The 19,037-nt window shown below is 49.2% G+C and overlaps 1 protein-coding gene and 1 long non-coding RNA gene across 7 annotated transcripts in view; one reads left to right on the forward strand and one right to left on the reverse strand.

Moving 5' to 3' along the window:
* Actn4 (actinin alpha 4) overlaps nt 1-19,037 on the reverse strand; it is a 69,104-nt gene that overhangs the window by 20,993 nt on the left and 29,074 nt on the right. For all 6 annotated transcript variants that reach the window (XM_006540255.4, XM_006540257.3, NM_001360549.1 and 3 more), the window contains exons 2-5: nt 4,714-4,828; nt 4,432-4,551; nt 1,920-2,006; nt 973-1,060 (exon numbers count right to left, since the gene is read on the reverse strand). In XM_006540255.4, coding sequence (XP_006540318.1) covers nt 973-1,060; nt 1,920-2,006; nt 4,432-4,551; nt 4,714-4,828 — 410 coding nt within the window. The remainder of the gene's footprint in view (nt 1-972; nt 1,061-1,919; nt 2,007-4,431; nt 4,552-4,713; nt 4,829-19,037) is intronic.
* On the forward strand, nt 13,230-17,884 carry Gm38978. Its single transcript, XR_881921.2, has 2 exons — nt 13,230-13,361; nt 13,455-17,884. It is a non-coding gene; the product is annotated as a predicted gene, 38978 (long non-coding RNA).

A 19,037-nucleotide genomic window follows, 5' to 3' on the forward strand; every position in this document is an offset into this window, starting at 1 on the left:
CTGTAATGATCTTATGCCCTCTTCTGGTGTGTCTGAAGACAGCTATTGTGTACTCACACACATAAATAAATAAGTAAATCTTTAAAAAACAAAACAAAAGGATAGGCTGCACCAAGAGACGGCCCCTTAGAGAAGGTAGGTGGGATTTTGCATCCTGGCTGACCCAATCATGGTGGTACAGGCCAAGGGCTAAGTGCCTGGATATTGGGTGGCCAGAAGGTCCCTGGAACAAAATGATCTCTACAAAGCCAGTCTCTTTCCTGAGTTGCTGCAAGGATCGGTTCCTTCTAGGGTGGAGCTCTGTTATCACCTGCTTAAAACAGTCACTCATTTCCTTCCCACCACCTCACTATTTGGAATCAACAGTCCAACTAGTGTTTAGACTTAGACAGAGCCTTTCCCCTGCCCTATGTGTAGAAGCAGCAAAGGAAATACACGGAACAGAGCCACCCAGGGGGACCTGTGCTGTTAAGGACAGAACACACTCAGCATGTAGTGACACAGCAGGGCCCTGTGGATCCTGTTCCAGACAAACGGTAGTAAAGTTGTGTGCTGAATGAATACCCCCCAGGCAGACAGTAGCCTCCTGTTGCCCTGGCCTCACATAGCACAGACCCTGGCATCTCTCTCAGTTTACAACATCATCTATCCTTTGCCTCCCTCACCCAGGGTCAGCAGACCTGTGGCTCATCTTAGCAGTTGGAAAGCACATTCTTTTAAGTTAAAACACAATAGCAATCTATGTGCTGGCCTCTCTTGAAATGTAAAAATGAAGAGGAAGCCTGACTATGGCTTGGGACGTGGTAGAAAGCCTGTAGCTGTTTTAAGCAACTTCAGTCTCCTCTCAGACCAGACAAGGAACTTCCAATGGGCACACGGTCACCAACAGCAGCTCAAGGACTTATTGAGGTTTGCTATACATCATAGACCAGGATGAAAACGTGGCAAGCAAAGTCGAGTATGAGGAAGCACCTGATATGGAAGTTCTGGACGTTGACGTTTTTATATGGGGCTGTCTTTCTCTGGCACCAGAGGAGGAGTCCTTCCTTAGCAGAGGTCTCTGCAAAGCATACAACAGGTGAGCTCAAAATTAAACCTCAGAACATGGCCCAAGCTAACAGGACTTTCAGTCTCAGGCAGGCCTGGAGACAAACAAACCCCAGGGAAAGGACAGACATTATAACAGCAGCAGCACTGGTAGCCGATCCCATTCTGGATGTGGGTGATCTTTGCCCATCACATGAAGCCCAACTCCAAGAAGCCTTGTCATTGGGACCACTCTAGAAAATGGTAAGGGCAGAATCTGAACCCAGCCCCCATCCCTGACTAGCTGTCACCAGCCTCTAGGCCACATGGTGAGTAGCCCTGGAGACTGGCCTCAGGCTGTTTCCAACAAGTACCATCTTCTCCTCTGGGTAACCTGGCTGTCTTCACATTGGAAGTCCTATGGAGACATGAATATATCTATCTTGGTCACCATGGTGATCCAACACCCAGGAGCCCCTCCAGATACTGGCCTCATGGCTTTTCTCATTTTGTGATGCATACACACAGTGGCTAAGTGGAAAGGGCAACGTTCTTGGATGGCCTATGCACGTCAGAATGCACACCCAAAACAGGTATGTGGAGGTGAAAACGAAAAAGCCAGGCCCAACTCCATCCTGAGTTTGCTCTGTAGCTCGGTCACTAAGATGTACAATGGTGCCAGTCGTTCTGTTCTACTTCAAGGAGAGAGTATGGGCTGGTGTATGAAATAGAGGCCACAGAGCACTGCTGCTCGGGGGTAATCCGGGGCCAGCAAGGGCGGTGGGAAAGATGGGCTCCAAGCAAGCATGGAGGAGAATGGAGACAAAACCAGAGCTTGTTCTTAATTCATTCCATCCGAGGAGAGTGAAGAGGTACTCTCTGCCATGTCTTACCTTCCACAGAGATGTCCTGGATGGCAAATCTGAGGATGATGGTCCAGATCATTCCCAGGGTCATCTTTGCATTGCCATCCACAATCTCTGCACACAGAACAAAGGGAAAGAGAAAGAAGGCTGTTGGTGAGAGCCCAACTCTTTGCCTCACCCCAAGGCACAGCCTACCTTACTAGGAGCATGCTCTAGTCTAGATAGCACTATTCTAGAAGCCTGCTGGCACTGTCCCTAAGCCTCTGAACAAAGCTTCCTAGCCACAAAGGCCTTTTCTGCATTGGCCAGCTTAGTAATGATCCAGCTCACAGAACCACTCCTCCAAAGACTGTCCCAGGCCTCTGGTTCTCACCTCAAACTTGTCATCCACTACTACTATGGTAAAATTCCATCTTTATGTGAGCAGCCTGCACTCAGGGTTAAGGGGGTCTTCTGTCAGTCCACTGGCTATACTATCACCTACTAAGGACTAGTCACTTCCTTTCCAATTATCTTGCCACTACCCACACAGTCTTCTGCACCACTAGACAATGCTGCCTCCTAGTGACCCTGCAGTGTAGTGTGATTTGTCTTGTGCACCTGGCCCTTTAAAGGAGCTAACTTTAAAGGGCTGGGTATGGTGAAGAGGCAGAGGCAGGTGGATCTCTATGAGTTTGAGGCCAGCCTCAAAGTGAGTCTAGGACAGCCAGGGTTCTGTTACACAGAGAAACCCTGTCTCAAAAAAACAAAAAAAGCTTAGCTATTAGAACTGCTTAAGGCTATAACCTTCAGTGGTGGTTGTCTCTTAGACGGGATAGGTTATAAAAAAGCCAGCTGAGGCAGAAAAAAAAAAAAAAGAATGGGGCTAGCAGACTGAGAAGACAGTTGGTGGAGAACATGTTAGGATACTGAGCTAAGCAGATATGCTAGAACAGTTATAGTTTGGAGATGGTAGTATTGGGAAAACGGGGAGAAGAGACTGTTGAAGCACACTGTTGGGAAACAAGGAGGAATGGCTGGGAAAGAGGCTGAGCTGGAAATTGGGAAGAGGGCTAGCAGGGAGTCACTGTTCCAAAACACCTAGCCATTTTACACTGCAGCCTGCTCTGGACACAGAAGATGCCCCTGCTTAGAGCTCCTTTACAGTAGACAGGATTAGGCAAGCACTCTAACACTTGAGCTCTAGGGGAGGCAGAGGAACGGAATGTCTGCTCCGTCTTCCCAGGATTTATTATCAAGCGGGGCTACCAGCCTGCTACAGCATGGAGCCAAACTAGCTCTCCCACCAAAAAAGCTAAGCTTCTAGAAGGCTAGGCTTCCTCAGTAAAGACATGACCAATCTCACAGCTGCCACAGGTATAGGCTGGCCAAAGTTCCGGGAGGAAGAGGACTCTCATTACACATCCACCAGCTGCCTCTGTGACCTGCAGCTGTGCTTCAAACTGCCAACCCCTCTCACAACCCCGGGGAAGAAGAAGCCATGTTCCTCAATTGCCAGACCATGAGGGGCCAGGCAAGGCCAGCCAACATTTTTCTCGAAGTTGCCCTTTACCCTTGTCTAGACATGTGACAGTCATAGATTGGGACAGAGTCACTGAGAGCACGCACAGAGGAAACATTTGCAGACCAAGCTGTCCTCCAAATGAAGTGGAGACTGGAACATAAGCTGGGTCCCTCCTCTTACCCCTCTGTATTTACAGATGAGCCTCTGAGCAAAACAAACGCAGCTGTGAAAGCCCAGGGCTGGATCGGAGCCCGGAGAAAAGATCCATGCAAGGACATAAAATCTCTGGGTCTGACTGAATTTTGGGTTTTGGTTTTTAAACAAACACCAGCTACCTCTACTGTGGCATGCAAGGCTTGGCACCCCTCCATAGAGGTCCCAGGCTGGGGCAGGGCCTTGGAACTCAGAGGCACACATTCTGGCCTATCGTCCTGCCAAATTCTCAGTCCTGTCATTAACACAAATTAGTTTTCTTTGTTTTTCTAAAAGCTGGGACAACATGGATGTCAGGGCAAGAAACTCTGCTTTGACTAATGAGCAGAGAGGCTGTTGGCATGAGCTCCATGAGCCTCTCCTCATCCAAAGGCGCCTGGGAACTCAACCCCAGGGCCTCAGAAGCTGCTGCCCCAGGAGGGGTTGGCCGAGACAGAGGACTCCTGGGTGTCCAGAGCCATGTACTCAGCCTGCACAGCTGAAGCAAAGCCTAGGGCTGACCTTTGACCTTGTGCTTCCTGCTCCAATGTCCTGCTCTGGCTACTAACTCCCCTTTCCTCCTTGTATTTCCTTCTACCCATATGGACCAGGCAGAGGTGCTCTTGACAGACATAAACAAGGTCATGTGTACAGGGGCCAATTCAGAGTTCCTCCTCACTCTAGCTTTGCTTAAGGGTGTAGAGGTCATAGAGCCGCCATGCTATCAAGTAAGTGTAGGAGCCACTGTTAGTCACCACCAGCAACGCTTCCTATATTCATTCAGCTCACAGAAGTCCTATTTAGGAGCCTAGCAGCCAGCCCTCCCTCCCATCCCCCGCTTACCTTCTGCCCCGATGGACACCAGCTTGACTCCCTTGCTGGCGATGAAGTCCAGGGCTTTGTTTACATTGTTGATCTTGTGCACTCGCATCTTCCCCCGCTCTGGCTTAGGCAAACGCTCCCCTGAGAAGACAGGTGGTGAGGGGGATCTTCACAGTCACTCAAACCACTCCCAGCCCTACCACACAGGCTGAAACTGTCAAGCTTCCCAGTGGCAAAGGGGCAGCACCAGTGCCTGCTAGAGCAGGGTATAGTATGGGTTGCACAGTGCTACCTGAGCCTTACCTGAAATGACCTCCAACAGAAGCATAAGTTTGAGCCCATCCCTGAAGTCCTCATCGATATTCTCGATCTGAGTGCCAGCCTTCCGAAGATGAGAGTTGCACCAGGCTGTGAAGGTCTAAGGAAGAGGAACAGAGAAGGGATAGAGGTAAGCCAGCATCAGGGCTTTACACCAAGCAGTACTGACCCTCTATATACATCATGCCTTAAGACAGGTTCTCACGTAGCCCCGGCTGGATTCAAGGATGGCCTCCTAGTCTTTTGGCCTCCACTTCTCCAAATGCTGAGATTATGTAAGCATGGGACCACATTCAGCTACATACAATTTTTTTCCTGATCTTAAAAGTGATCTAGGCAGGCTGTTAAAGAGGCATTCATTCCCAGGCAGACACCGGTCCAAGAGTTAACAGGCTTTCTTTACGTAGCCTCAGCTGTGACCTTCCTACTACTGGACACATATGACCTGGGGCAAGAAAACTAGTGGGTGAGCAAAGTATTCTACAAACCAAGCCTCCCTGGAGCTGAGGTAACCCAGCAGCTAAGCCCTCTGCTGTAAGCCCCAATTCTGACCCATAGTTTGCAGCCTCACAGGTCAAACACCTTGGCCTCCCTACATAGTGCATTCTTCCAAATGTTGGAAACTGGATGTGCCTTAGGGGTGGCTGAAAGGTAAGACGTATCTGGGAAGTTTCTGAAGCTCAGGTAGATGCTCTGGAAGAGAGCTACAAAGTAAGAAGCTGCCGTCCCAGAGCCCAGCATACTGCAAATGGTGGCAGAACACCCAAGTGCAGGGCCACTCAGTGCCTGCAAGCTGAAGCCTGTTATCTCTGCCACAGAAGCGGCTCAGATCAGTTAATACAAACAAGCCCAGACATCTTCTGGGGAAACTGGCCCTCTCCCTCCCACGGCAGGATCTGGGAAAACCCAAGCCTTTGCTCTCCTAGGAGCCCCCAGAACAGAAATGGGCAGCCCGCCAGGAACATGCAAGAGCACATTCCATGCCTGGGGTGTAAGCAAAGGCCACACGGGGTGCCAAGGGCTTCCATGGAGCCTCTGGCCAAGCATCATGTGTTTTGACAACTGCCGGCAGGCCTGCTCATTCAGAGACTCAGCAGAAGGCGCCTTCCAGACAAAGACACTGTCTAATAATACACCAACCTACAGCGAGGACTCAGCAAATGAGGGCAGCTGGAGTAGCCAGACCCAACCACTCACCCATGCTGCTATGCAAAGTGCTATGACTGGGAGACAGAGACCCCTCCTGGTTGCACTCTGGTGTTTCTCACCTACCCATGCCTCTGCCTACTTTGTAGCCTTGCAATGGAACCATCACTTACCCATCACTCAAAATGCAACCCATGTGGGTGTGGTGGTACATGCTTATAACTCCAGCACTCAGGAGGCAGACACAGGAGGATCATAGTTTGAGGCTAACCTGAGCTAACATACCAAGAATCTGTCTCATAACAACTAAAACTAAAACACGGTATAGCTCCTCCTAAAGACTGACCCACCACTCTGCACAGTCTGGTTCTGACCCAGTGTCAGCTACTGATCGCTGACAATGATCTCTTCTGTCACCCACATCTGTGTGCTCCTTCAGGGGAGGGACCCCAAAGCAGGCTCTCACTTACCTGTTTGCCAATCCCCTCCTCCTCCAGCCCCAATTCTCCTTCTTTCACCTGACAGGTCTGAATTCAGACAAACCAAGTCTAGACTTGGCTATAATTCTGAGACAAATTTTCTAACCTTTCCTAACATCCATTTTCTCTTACCTAACACAGCAATGAAGATGCCACTGGGGCTGTGAACATTATAAAGACCTGTGTGTGTGCTAAGGCAGTAGTGCTCAATGTCTCCTCTGCCCCTAACTTCAGGAATCCTGTCAACTGCTTCAAGTGGTTGGTTACTCTGAGCTCTGTCCACCCTAGACTGCAGGTACAGACCATGGCTCACATCATGCAGCAGTCTCCATCCATGTCTATTTTTTCTTTTCTTTTGGGGGTTGGGGGAGTAAGAGAGGCTAGCCTCCCTCTCACTATGTGGCTTTGAACTTTTTAATTTTGAAACCTAGAAGAGGGCATCGAATTCTCTGAAACTAGAATTTATACACAGCTGTGAACTGCCATGTGGGTGCTGGGGGTTGAACACAGGCCTTCTGGGGGTGCTCTTTACCACTAAGCCATCTCCACTGCGTTGGCTTTGAACTCTCAATCTTCTTGCCTCCCCCTCCCAAGCACTAGGATGACAAGTGTGAACTACCATGCCTTTTTTAATTGTTGTACGGATTCTAGCAGACACACACCCCACTCTCCTGCCATGTGTGATCCTTCTTGTTGTCCAAAATACAGTGGGCAGGTACTGTACTCAGAGATAAGCTGGGGCATGATTCAGTGGTGGTGTGCGTGCCTACTGCACAAAGCCCTTGGGTCTTATCCACAGCACTGCTAATCTCAAGAGCAAAGCTCAAGGGGAATACGGCCCAGGGTGCAGAAGGAGACAAGGCTGAGCAGGCCATCTCTGCTCTTCATGTGTGTTAAAGATGCTGATGGACCACAAGGTGACCAAGTCACACCTGATAGCCTGAGCTTGTAGGAAGGCAATTCCTGGAGGGTGAGCTTCCTGGTACTCGGATGTCACTCAGAGTCCAGGGCACGTGTCTGAAGGGTGTCTTTGCCTACATGTGTTGTTCTAGCACACGGCGGGAAGGGAACAGATGAGGGTCTCCATGCCAGCTACTTGGGTAATTTGTTCTGTTTCCAACTGACTTTCCCCATTGAGCTTGTCTCTTGTCCTGTAAAATGGATTGATCAGAGTCCACCTCCTGTAGTTGCTTTAAGTTTTAATTGTGGAGAAAGGCAGTTAAGCATCTGTCACAGGCCGGGCAGATAGTGCCAGATGAATCATACACACTAATGGCTCCTTCCTACCAATCCTCAGGAAGGGCAGGATGCCCTCTTTGTGCACAGGCCCTTGGCCGACTCCTGCAGTGCAGAGGGGAAATGAGACTGTAAGAATGTCTGTGTAGATATCCCGTTCGTCCCCACACGAGATGAGGGAGATGATGACTAGACCCTACTGCTCAGGGGCAGCCACCTGTCCTCACAGGGGCTGCCATACTGCTTGCCCTTGAAACACACCTTCCACCTTCACTCATGTCCTCTGGGAAGTAAAAGTCTTGCCTCTGCCACTGACTGAGGCAAACTGCCATAACCTTGGGCAGAAAGCTGAATGGTGACCGAAATCTCTCCTAAGATGAGGATTAAACAGAGTGATGTAAGTCAGTCCTTCTACATGGGGCCTGCCTGGCACATGAGGCTCAAGGTCATGCACACGCCAAAGCTACACGGGGCCTGCCTGGCACATGAGGCTCAGGGTCATGCACATGCCAAAGGCCCATTTTGATGACTGGTGGCTATGCCATGTGCATCTGTCTTTCTCACTGTACAACACAGAGCAGATGCCAAGAAGACATCCAGCAAAGGGACACAGAGGTGCTCCTTCCTGTCCCTGAAGTGTTCTCGGGAACTGAATAGCTAGCTGTCTGCTGATGTGTAACTGTCCTGTCCTGAAGTGAGGACACTCAGGAAGCTTGTGGGAACAAGTGGCTGCAGTCACCACTGCTCCATGCAGCAGGATAAGTGAGGGGGTTCTAGGGTTGAAAAGGGACATTAAAAATTCATAGCTTTTTTATACTTGGTCACAAAAATAACACTCTGCTCAGATTCTTTCTCTCCGTTCCCAGTACATATTAGCACTGTGAGGTGGACGGCAGAGGGTGGTTTCTATAGCTGGAGGCCTCACTCCCTGTGCCCACCCCAACTTCCTCCTCTGTGCTCAATTCCCAGGCCTACTTGCAACAATCCAGTTGCCTGGAGTCAGCCATCTGCTATGTTTCTGTCTCTAGGCCAGGCCTGTGGAGTGAGTACCTAGCGGGAATCAAGCCCTGACAGAAAAGACGGACAAGGAAGCTTTAATCCCAGCACTCAGAAGGTAGAGACAAGTAGATCTCTGTAAGTTCAAGGCCAACCTGGTTAACATAAGACAACCAGGGTTATGTAGAGAGACCCTGTTTCAAAACAACCAAACCAAACCAAACAACAACACCGCACCACCAGATAGAAACTGAGTTAGCATACTCCTCACCCTTAGCAGGGCCAGTGCACAACCAATCAATCCAGTCACATTCCACATCAAGCATCCCTTAGCAGTGAGGAACAATCACTACAGCAGATTTGTCACAAGCAGCTCACTGGCAGCCCCAGTCCACATGCCTGCCCCACAGCAGCATGTCTACTCTCACACAGCTCAGTGAAGCAGTACTAGTACTGCTCCTAGTTAACACAAGAGAAAATGGAGAGCTTTGGCCGAGGCAGCTGCCCACACCAGTCATACCCATTGAGAGAGAGAGAGAGAGAGAGAGAGAGAGAGAATGAGAATGAATGAATATATATGCAGCAGCGGTGAGGGAATCACAAAGAATAAGACACAAATGGAAGCAGAACCTGCTCAAATTCAGGAGCAAGAATAAAGAATGACAGCAGGACAGCTTCCTGGGTCTTGCAAAGATCACATGGAGTGTATATAAAAAGCAGGAGGCCAGTGTGCTAGAACCAGGAAGAAAAGAAAGATGCAGAGAAAGTAGAAACTTTCTTCTGGCAAGAGGAGGGCAGAGAAGCCACGTCAAGAATGCCTGGTGTGACTTAGATGCAGACTCACGCCTCAGTGTCACTGGGGAGAAGCCAGAGTGTCTGCATGGGCTGTAAGCAACTGAACTGGTTCTGGAGAGTCTGCAGACTTCATCAAGAAGGTGCTGTTCCTGCTGAAGCAGGCAAAGCCCTTTTGGGGCTGCCATGCTGCTCCCGGCCAGAGGCACGGTAAAAAGGCAGCCGCAGCCGGAGGAGAGGGGAAGCTCAGTGCTCAGCACAACTTTAGGTGAGGCCAGGGCTGAGCTGGGTACAGTGAGCAGCCTCCTTAGGGACCCTAGCTAGGGTTGGGGGAGGGGAAGAAAGCTTGGCATCACTGGTCATAAAGTCCTTCCTGTGTCACAGGGTCCCCTCCCAGCCATCAGGATGTGGGGCGGCTGGGTAAATGAATGATGGATATTGTTTGTGAGGTGACTTAAGCGGCCAGGAATGTGGCAGCAGTGGGCTTTAATGAGCCTTTCATTGATGGAGACGCCTCCCCCAACCCGGAGAGGTGAGCTCTCTCTGGGTTGTCCCTGAGCAAGAAAGAAAGCAAACACTCCCAAAGCCAGTGGCCAAGTGCCATAGCAGGCTGGGATGGCAAATACAAGGATGACCCTTGACAGTATGCAGTTGGCCCAGCTGGAATTGTCCCTTCTATTTTCTTTTTCATTCCCCAATACAAAAGTCGTTCTTTGCACCAGCACAGAACAAAAAGCCCTGTAATGTCTGTCTGAACCTAAGAGACAGGCTGTGATGTGTTCCAAGGCTAGGGCACACATGCTGGCCCTGATGTGAAGGGACAAAGAGTTTGGTCTACCCAGCACACCACACATGTGGGTTCCATCAACCTCTCACTTGACACAATTTTAGGATAAACTGTTCAATACCTCAAGATTCACAACCGCCAGCCCCCGTTCTGCACTGCCACCCACTCAGCAAGCCAATCAATCCACTGCCTGACCCAAAGAGACTGAACTGCACTTCCCTTGGCCTAGGGTGAACTGAAGTTGCCCACAGCAACCTCCCCCAAGGAACACAGAGGCCAGGGGTCCTGGGGTTTCAAACCTCATCTCTGAAATACCGTGTTGGGTGTGTTGGGTCTGTAGCTCCGCTGGGGCACCGGCTGCTTTGAGGGAGAGGGCGCCATCCCACCTCCTGAAGTCCCACCTTGTCTGCTGTGGCCTCTGACAGTGCCCATGCCTCCTGCTTCCATGGGTCCTCAGACAGGACATCCAGGACTTGGCCATGGAGAGATGCAGTTATTTATTTCTATGGTAAATAGCCACCTTTGTTATCGCCTATCTGCCAGGCGCAGGCCAAGCTGGACCCAGTGAGACAGCTTTTCACTTCCTGAAAGCAGAGACTGCTCCTGGGCCCTGGGCCTTGTCACTAACTATAAAGGTACTTTCAGGGCTCGGCCTTCTGGAATCTAGGTTACCAGCTGCCCAGGCAAAGAGGTGATCACTTTGCTAGTTTCTAAGGCCTCTGAAATGGGCTGTGAGTGATACAAAGGTCCATTACCTGCACCAGATCCCTGAGGGATGGAACCCAGGGGCCACAGCAACACAATACAAATAGCCTTGAAGCACAGGGAACCGGGGACACACTGCTGAAATGGCAGGACACTGAGTCCAGCCTAGACCAAGGGCAGAACAGGCTGCGGTATGACTGCCCCACGACAACACGGCCTAACTTTAAAGCAATTCCAGTGAACCATGGCAGCTTCTCCTGTTCTGAAGTTGCCTTATTCGGCGTTTTCTCGGCCTTCATGACAAAGCTGATTTCCATTTGGAGGAGAGGCATAAATACTGCAGAGTGCAGTCGTGAGCATTCCAAAGGTCCTGCGTGTCTATCCAGGAACCAGCTCCCCCAACCCCTCCCTGCAGCCCGGGTTCCAGCCAGGGCCAATCTCTTTCAAGGGTGTCAAAGAACATGCACGCCCCTACGGACTTTGGAGTGTAATCTTTCCTCATGAGACATGCTGGCCTAAGGCTTTCTTCTGGTTTGTCACAGAGCTGGCTGAGTGTCACCACTCAGAACTCCCTTCAAATGTCACCATTTCAGGAGGCTTTCCCTGAGGACAACCTCCATGAAGCTATCACTTTACTCTCCTTTATCTACAACACCTATTATTGGAAATTGCATTATCTGTTCACAAGTAGTCTCCTTACCAACTATAACAAGAATCTAATGAATTTGTCTGAGGACTCTTCTTGGGGGAATGGAGTCTTACAATGATGCTCTGTTGAGTCCTAGGATTAGGGCTTTTCATAGTCAGCCATTTAGCACCTAATGGTTTCTTTTGTTTGTTAGTCAGATACAGGGTCTCACATAGCCCAGGTTAGCCACACACACACACACACACACACACACACACACACACTCCTCCTGCCGCAGTCTTCCAAGTGCTAGGAGTGCAGGCATGTACATCAGTCTGGGCTTCACTGTTTCTGTTCCTATCCTATACTGCAAATCATTTTGTGGGGAAGAAATTGCAAATATATATACTCTGTCAAGGAAGCTGAGGAAGACAATGCTGGTCTGTCACTCTAGTGGAGGAGAGGCCAGCCTGAACTACAGAGTAAGACTGTCTCAAAAAAAACCAACAACAAAACTCAGCAGCCTCCACTGCCTGGTAGAGTCAGAGATCAATAGAAGTGCTATTCATTGCTGCAACAGCAAGGCTTCAGAGCATGCCACTCCTCAGCACCACTGCCACAGTGAAGCCTGGCCCTTCCTGGGCTTGCCAAGTTGTTGGCTGTACTATCAAACAAAGGAAACTAGCGTGGCGGTATTGGGAGGTAAAGAGGAAGGAGGATCAAGAGCCCAAGGTCACCTTTGGCTGCAGTAAGCTCCTGAGGCCAGCCTGGGCTACATGAGACACCCTCAGACAAACACACAAAAATGAACAAAAGAAAAAAGTAAAGAAGTTAGTAAATAAAAAAGAAGTAAGAATTAAATGCTTCTTTTTTCCAAGGACCGGGGCTTGCAGCTCTGTAGTGGGGCAGGCGGGACGAGGGCCACAATGACACCTGTTATGCCAGCACTTTGGATGCTGAAGCAGGAGGATCCAAGTTCTGGGCCAGAGAAACATTAAGAAAGTCCCTTTAAATCCAGTAGTTTTCAGTGTGTCTCTGTGTGAGAAGCACCTGGGGGCTCTCCTCTCTTTCTTGCCAATTCAGACTATTGATATGCTATCATTTGGATGAAGGAGTTTTTCTAGATCACAGGTATACTTGGATTCCCCCCACCAACCCCCTTTTCTTTTTAGATAGGGCCTCCCTGTGCAGATCTGACCAGCTTGGAACTCATGGAGATACAGCTCGCTTTTGAGTAAGGTCCGTGCCACCATACCTGGCCTTCTGTACCCTTCTTAAAATACATGGTTTTCAGAGTCACTATTGCTTCTATGGGATACAATTCACATAATTAAAGATTAATCCTCTCAAAAGTGAAGTCAAGCTAGGTGTGGTGGCGCACGCCTTTATGGCACGTGCCTTTAATCCCAGCACTCAGGAGGCAGAGGCAGGCGGATCTCTATGGGTTTGAGGCTATCCTGGTCTACAGACAGTTAGGGCTGTTTCACAGAAACAGAGTCTTGAAAAAAAAAAAAAAGGGCTGGTGAGATGGCTCGGCAGGTAAAGAGCACTGACTGCTCTTCCAAAGGTCCTGAGTTCAAATCCCAGCAACCACATGGTGGCTCACAACCACCCATAATGAGATCTGACACCCTCTTCTGGTGTGTCTGAAGTCAGCTACAGTGAACTTTGGTATAATAATAAATAAATCTTAAAAAAAAAAGAAAAGAAATAATTATTTTTTAATTAGGGCTGAAGAGGTGGTCCATCAGCCATTAGGAAAACTTCCTCTTACAGAGGACTAAAGTTTGGTTCCCAGCATGCAGTCAGACAGCTCCAGAGGGATGCTACAATTCTGGACTTTGCTAGCACTTACCACACACAGGTATGTAAATAATAAAAATCTAGCTTGGAAAGACAGTCACACAGGGTTTGGTTATATTGATAATGTGCAACTGTCTCTACTATCTACTTCCAGGATATTGACACCATGGAAGACTGTTAGTGGCCACTGCTCCTAGGCCCCAATGACCCACCTTCTGTCTCTGTGGAGTTGCTTCTTCTGGACACTGCATACAAAGACAGCATGCAGCCTTTCCAGGCTAGCTTCTTTCTAGTATGTCTTTAAGATTTAGCCATGCTGAGTCATGTATACACCTGATTAGCAATCCCTTTTCAAAAGCCGTTTCTACCTTCTGGCTGTAAATCCTTGCATGGATGGGTTTTCAATTCCTAAGGTATCTTGGATATGGGATTTCTAGGCTGGATGCTAATTATGATTTTCATTATCTGAGGAACTGCCCAGTGGCTTCCCAAAGAGGATGTAACATCTCACATTTCTCTCAGGAATTCCAGTTCCTTGCCTAACCATGCTCCTACCTGACCTTTTTTTTATTACAACTGAGTGTAAATTTACCTCTCTCTGTGTTGTTGTTGTTGTTGTTTGGGGGGGGGGGGTGTTTGCCGGGGAAATCAAACTCAAGGGCTGGAGCATGCCTGACAAGCACTCTGTTTAAGCTCCATACACCTCCTGTCCTGATGTCAAGCATCTGTATGAGGACATCCTGACCACTCATTTAGAGGAATGCCTGTTCAAATCCTTTGCCCATTTTTAGATTTCATCCTTTCATTGTTAAGTTGTATAAGAGTTCTTTATACCTGCAGGACATTACATCTTCATCAGAAATATGATTTGCAAATATTTATGTGGACTGTCATTTCATTTGTATAATGCCCTTTGGGATGAGGACGTGGCTCAGCTGTCTAGTACTTTATCTAACGACCACCATCTCACTCTTGGCCTTGCAGTTAGGGCTTGCTTTTGGAAGGTCTCTGAGCCACAGAGAGTTGCCTATGGTGTGTGGTGAGGTACTCAGCTCCACTCTGTGCATGCATGGGGTGTTCAATTGTTCAGGCACTATTTGTTGAAAAGACTATTCTCCAGCCAGGCGGCGGCGGCGGTGGTGGTGCACATCTTTAATCCCAGAGACACATACCTCACAAAACAAAACAACAAAACCCAAAACAAACAAACAAAAAAAAAAGAGTATTCTCTTCCCTAATTAAATTATCTGGCATCTAAAAATCAATTGGCAATAGATTTATGAACTTGGGCAGCTTGGCTTTTTCTTCTCCTCCTCCTTTCCTCCCCTGAGTTTTTCAAGAGAGGGTTTCTCTGTGTAGCCCTGGCTGTTATAGAACTTGCTCTCTAGACCAGGCTGGCTTTGAACTCAGAGGTTTGCCTGCTTCTGCTACCTGAATGCTGGCTCAGTAGGTACAGACATTTGCCACCAAGCCTAATGATCCATGTGATAAAAGAAGAGAATTGACTCAAAGTTGTTCTCTGAGCTGTGGCATATGCACACATACAAAATAAATTTAGTCCTTAAAAATGGCAGAATTTTACCAAAGGCCAATGACTCAGACTCCCTGGAAGTAGATCCCAGACAATGACACTTGACACAGGAAGGCAGGGTGGAGACAAGGGATAGGTAGCCTGGAGTTGGAAGGTGCTTCATTTGTCCCTGTCTAGCCACACAGAATCCTGGAGCCACCTCACTCGGGGAACTTAGCCAGGCAACCAAAAGCTATTTAGATTACAAGCCACAGAACTGCCCCCAAGGAGATGTGTCCAGCCTCCCAAAGCAAGGTCCACCTGTCTAGGAAGAAACTGGCCTGGTTTAAAGTTGGGGGAGGGGGGGGAATGGAGGAGGCAGGTTCAGCCCTCCCCACTGAGACGTTCTGCAAGAAGGAAATGAATGAAACCTACCTTGGTAGCTACTCTTAAAAGTCCAAACATCCATTCCCAAAAGTCTTAACATTAGGGCTCCACCCACTCCCCTGGCATTCTGCCAGGAAGGTCCTCGGGCTGCCCTTCTCACCTGGAGGACAGGGAGCTAGCGCCAAGGACAAAAAGCCCATTCATCTTCAATGCTTACAGCTGAGCTCAGGTTTCCTGGTGAGGGTGGGGGTGGGGGACTGAATATCTGGTTAAACCTTGATCCTTCAAAAAGATAGACAAGGCAGCTGATCCTGACCTGGACACAGTGGCTTGCAACACTAACCGGTACCAGCGACCCAGTGTTAGAATTAAGATTTTAGTATGGACCAATTTCCCTAGTGCCTTGCCTTGCTCATCCAGACAAGAGGGGGCTGAAATCAGACGGTGTTGATGGGCCGTGGTCTAAGCAGGCACCATACCTCTGTTCCAGGCCACTCAGGGAACTTCCCATATCGCGCAAGTGCTACAAACCAGGACATCAGGGCATGGGGACCAGAGCAAGCCATCCCATTCCTCCTCCTCCAGATGGCAGGAGGTAGCATGTTTTTGCTGGTACTCACAGCACCCAGATACTGGGCTCTCCAACTACAAGAGGACTGTTAACTGGACTGGTTTCACCTTTGCAACTGAAACTCAGTGACCTTTTCCTTTTTTGGAATATTTTGATTCCAGTTCACAGCATTCTCTTACAGAAGCAGACTGACCTGGAGGGTGGGCCCATAAAGCCCAGGGTATAGAAAAATGAGTTTAGCAATCTGTGGTCTCACCCTGAGGGGATACAGAAGCCAAGTACAGGTGTCTTGCAAACACTGCTTTCACTGGTGTCCTGTCCTCTGAGCCTGGGGTTAGAGGGTCTGTCTCAAGAGGGCTTAGAGCCTTAGGGGAATGCAGGAGTCCATACCTGCATCATCAATCTTTTGCCTGAGTCCAAGGTCAACTGGTGTTGCCCCAGAATGACTCCCCTCAGGCTGGCACACAGCAGGGGCTCAGAGAGCACTAAGTGAGAGTGAAAGAATCCAATCAACCTAGGAGAGACTTTTGACCAGAAACCCTGGCCAAGAGGCAACTGGAGGAACTCGGAATTATCCAATCTTGCCCCAGCCTCCTATGAAGAGGTGTTGGCTGATCCCTGGTCTAGAGATGCTATGAGGTACACACTAGGCTTGGGAGTCACCCCACCAATGCACACATATCTGGTCTATCTCAGACTCCAAGGATGTAAAACCTACACCAACAATAGAATGGTGTCTGGGGAGAATTTTAAAAAAGAAAAGCCAAAATCAGATTCTATAGTCAGTAATTACAGGACTAGGAGGAACCAGCAGGGAGCGACTGAAACCTCTGACTCACAGCTGGCTCCATTAAAAAACGGTGAAACTGTTTGCTCTGGCTGAGCGACAGGGCAGACTCTCCCCCTAGCTTGTACTGCCCACACACTTTCTAAGCCTGGCCCTAGCTAGCAATGAGCACTCTGGGGCAGAGCACACAGCTACCCTCAGAACAGTGGACAGGGCACTGGGCATGGTCGGGTGTGGGTTCCATTTCAACAGGAGAAGACAATGGAAAGGGGAGCTTTGTATCCTTGCAACCCACCCTCAAAGCTACTAGGGTTGGATCTGAGGGAGCCAACAAGAGGTGGTTTTTGTGACTAGGTGGGGTATTACATTCGCCATAACATAATTATAGAAATGACTCATGATTCTCGAGCCTTCCCTGTGTGTGGGGCTGTCTTTGGTTTTACAGGAAAGGTTCCAGTACTGAAGGAGCTGCCTACTGGTGGGCCTGGAGGCCCCTGGAGCCAAGATGGGTGTCACAACTTGCTTCAATCCCCATTAGACTTTTTACATTGCTTCTCATCAGATCCCCAAGACACTAACCCAATGGCAGCCTCTGACCCTCAGGCAGATTCCCAGCCCAGACGGCGTGTGTTGCCCGCCTGTGCCTGGGCTTACGTAGGTGAGTCATGGAGAAGGGAGGGCAAGTCAGGTGACCAGGTGAGACTCAGAACTCCTGAGGTAGCCTGGTTACCTTGACATTCCTGTGATTATGCCAAGGTAAAAAGTAACCCAAGGAGTTTGCCTTATATGGGCACAATGACAGATTTCAACACAACTGTTAACTGACCCCACATCCAATCTAGTCTAGGTTGCTCAGGTGACACCCGATAAAGCTGCTCTGAAAGTAGGAAATAAATAACAACTTATGACAGATCATGACCAGTGACTCACAAAACAAAGGTGCAGTCCAACTATATCTATGTGACTTTTAGACAGGGGCAGGGGTGACCGGCCTGTAGACCAAGAGGCTCTATCACTCCCCCACCCACACCTGGTGGGGAGACCTGGCTAAGGCAGGGAGGGTTGTGGAGGAAATCCACTTCAGACTGTAACTGAACAGCAAGTCCCGGCTAGGTTCTAAGAGACCTGGTGCTTTCCCCGAGAAGGGCCAGGACAAGCAGGGGCCACTGGGAGGCATGGCTCTTTAGGCTGACAGGACAACACGAGCAGAGTAAGTACAGGCTCCTTCATGAGAAACCCTAGCATCAAAGAGATTGAGATAGGAGGACTACATATGCCAGCCTGGGCTACATAAAGACCTTGGGGTTTTAGTTTAAAAAAAAAAAAAAAGAGAAAGAAAAGATACATATGAGAACGAAAGAAACCAGCTGGGCTTTGCAGGAATCCTAAAAGTCATCCCAGGAGGCAGGCCCTTCTCCAGCAGCAGCCCCTAGAACAAACCAACGAGCCACTGCTCTCAACCTCTGCCAGACTCCATTCATTCATCCCAGTTTATAAAGGTACCCAATATCTACCATGTGCTGACTTCTCCCTCGGAGTGTGTGTGTGTGTGTGTGTGTGTGTGTGTGTGTGTGTGTGTGTGTATATGTGTGTGTGTGTGTGTGTATATGTGTGTGTGTGTGTGTATTGCGCACAAGCACTCAAAGAGCAAACCAGAGAAACCCACAGTAAGAGAAAGACTACTCCTAGGAAGGGCCTGGCACCCTGTGGGAGCACTAGGTTCTGGTTCCCGCCTGTGGGGCTGAGTTTTATCCTGGGGATAAGGAAAGCCTTTGATAGTTAGAAGAACAGGAACAGACACTTGGTAAGAGAAAGGCCCCGCCCCCATGGCTGGGTGGAGCAAAGACTAGAGTTCCCGGAAGCGGATGGAGCACTGGAATATCTGAGCACACTCTGCAGACAGCTAGAATGGACACATTTTCTGTCCTTTACAGAGCCTCTTTCTATAGTCCTCTCCTTACAAAAGAGACAGGGACCACTAAGAGACATTTGTACAACTCTGCACACACTGCACCCAGTAGGTGGCCCCAGTACCCACCCACCTGACCCATGCTTCAGAGACACAGGCCTCACTTCCCATTCAGCCAGCAACATTACAATGGGCCAAGAAGAGTGGCAGCAGAGTCATAATAGTGACTTGTAAACAGTGTCCCAACAATGGGGTACAGGGTCATGGTACCCTATACTCAAAATATAATCTCAATAGTTTTTAAGTGTTTTTTTCCGGTTTGTTTTTGCAATGCTAGAGATGGGTTGATCGCAGGGCCTTGCACAAGCTAGGCAAGCACTCTACCAGAGAAATACCTCCCTCCAACTTCAGGAGCTTGTGTCTAAGTTGGAGCATGGAAGACCCATGAGACTCAATTTTAAAAAACAGCTACAGCCGGGCATGGTGGCGCATACCTTTAATCCCAGCACTCGGGAGGCAGAGGCAGGAGGATTTCTGAGTTCGCCTTGTGCCCCCCCCCCCCAACAAAACAAC

The sequence above is a fragment of the Mus musculus genome, chromosome 7 (assembly GCF_000001635.26).
Source record: "Mus musculus strain C57BL/6J chromosome 7, GRCm38.p6 C57BL/6J".
NCBI lineage: Eukaryota > Metazoa > Chordata > Mammalia > Rodentia > Muridae > Mus > Mus musculus.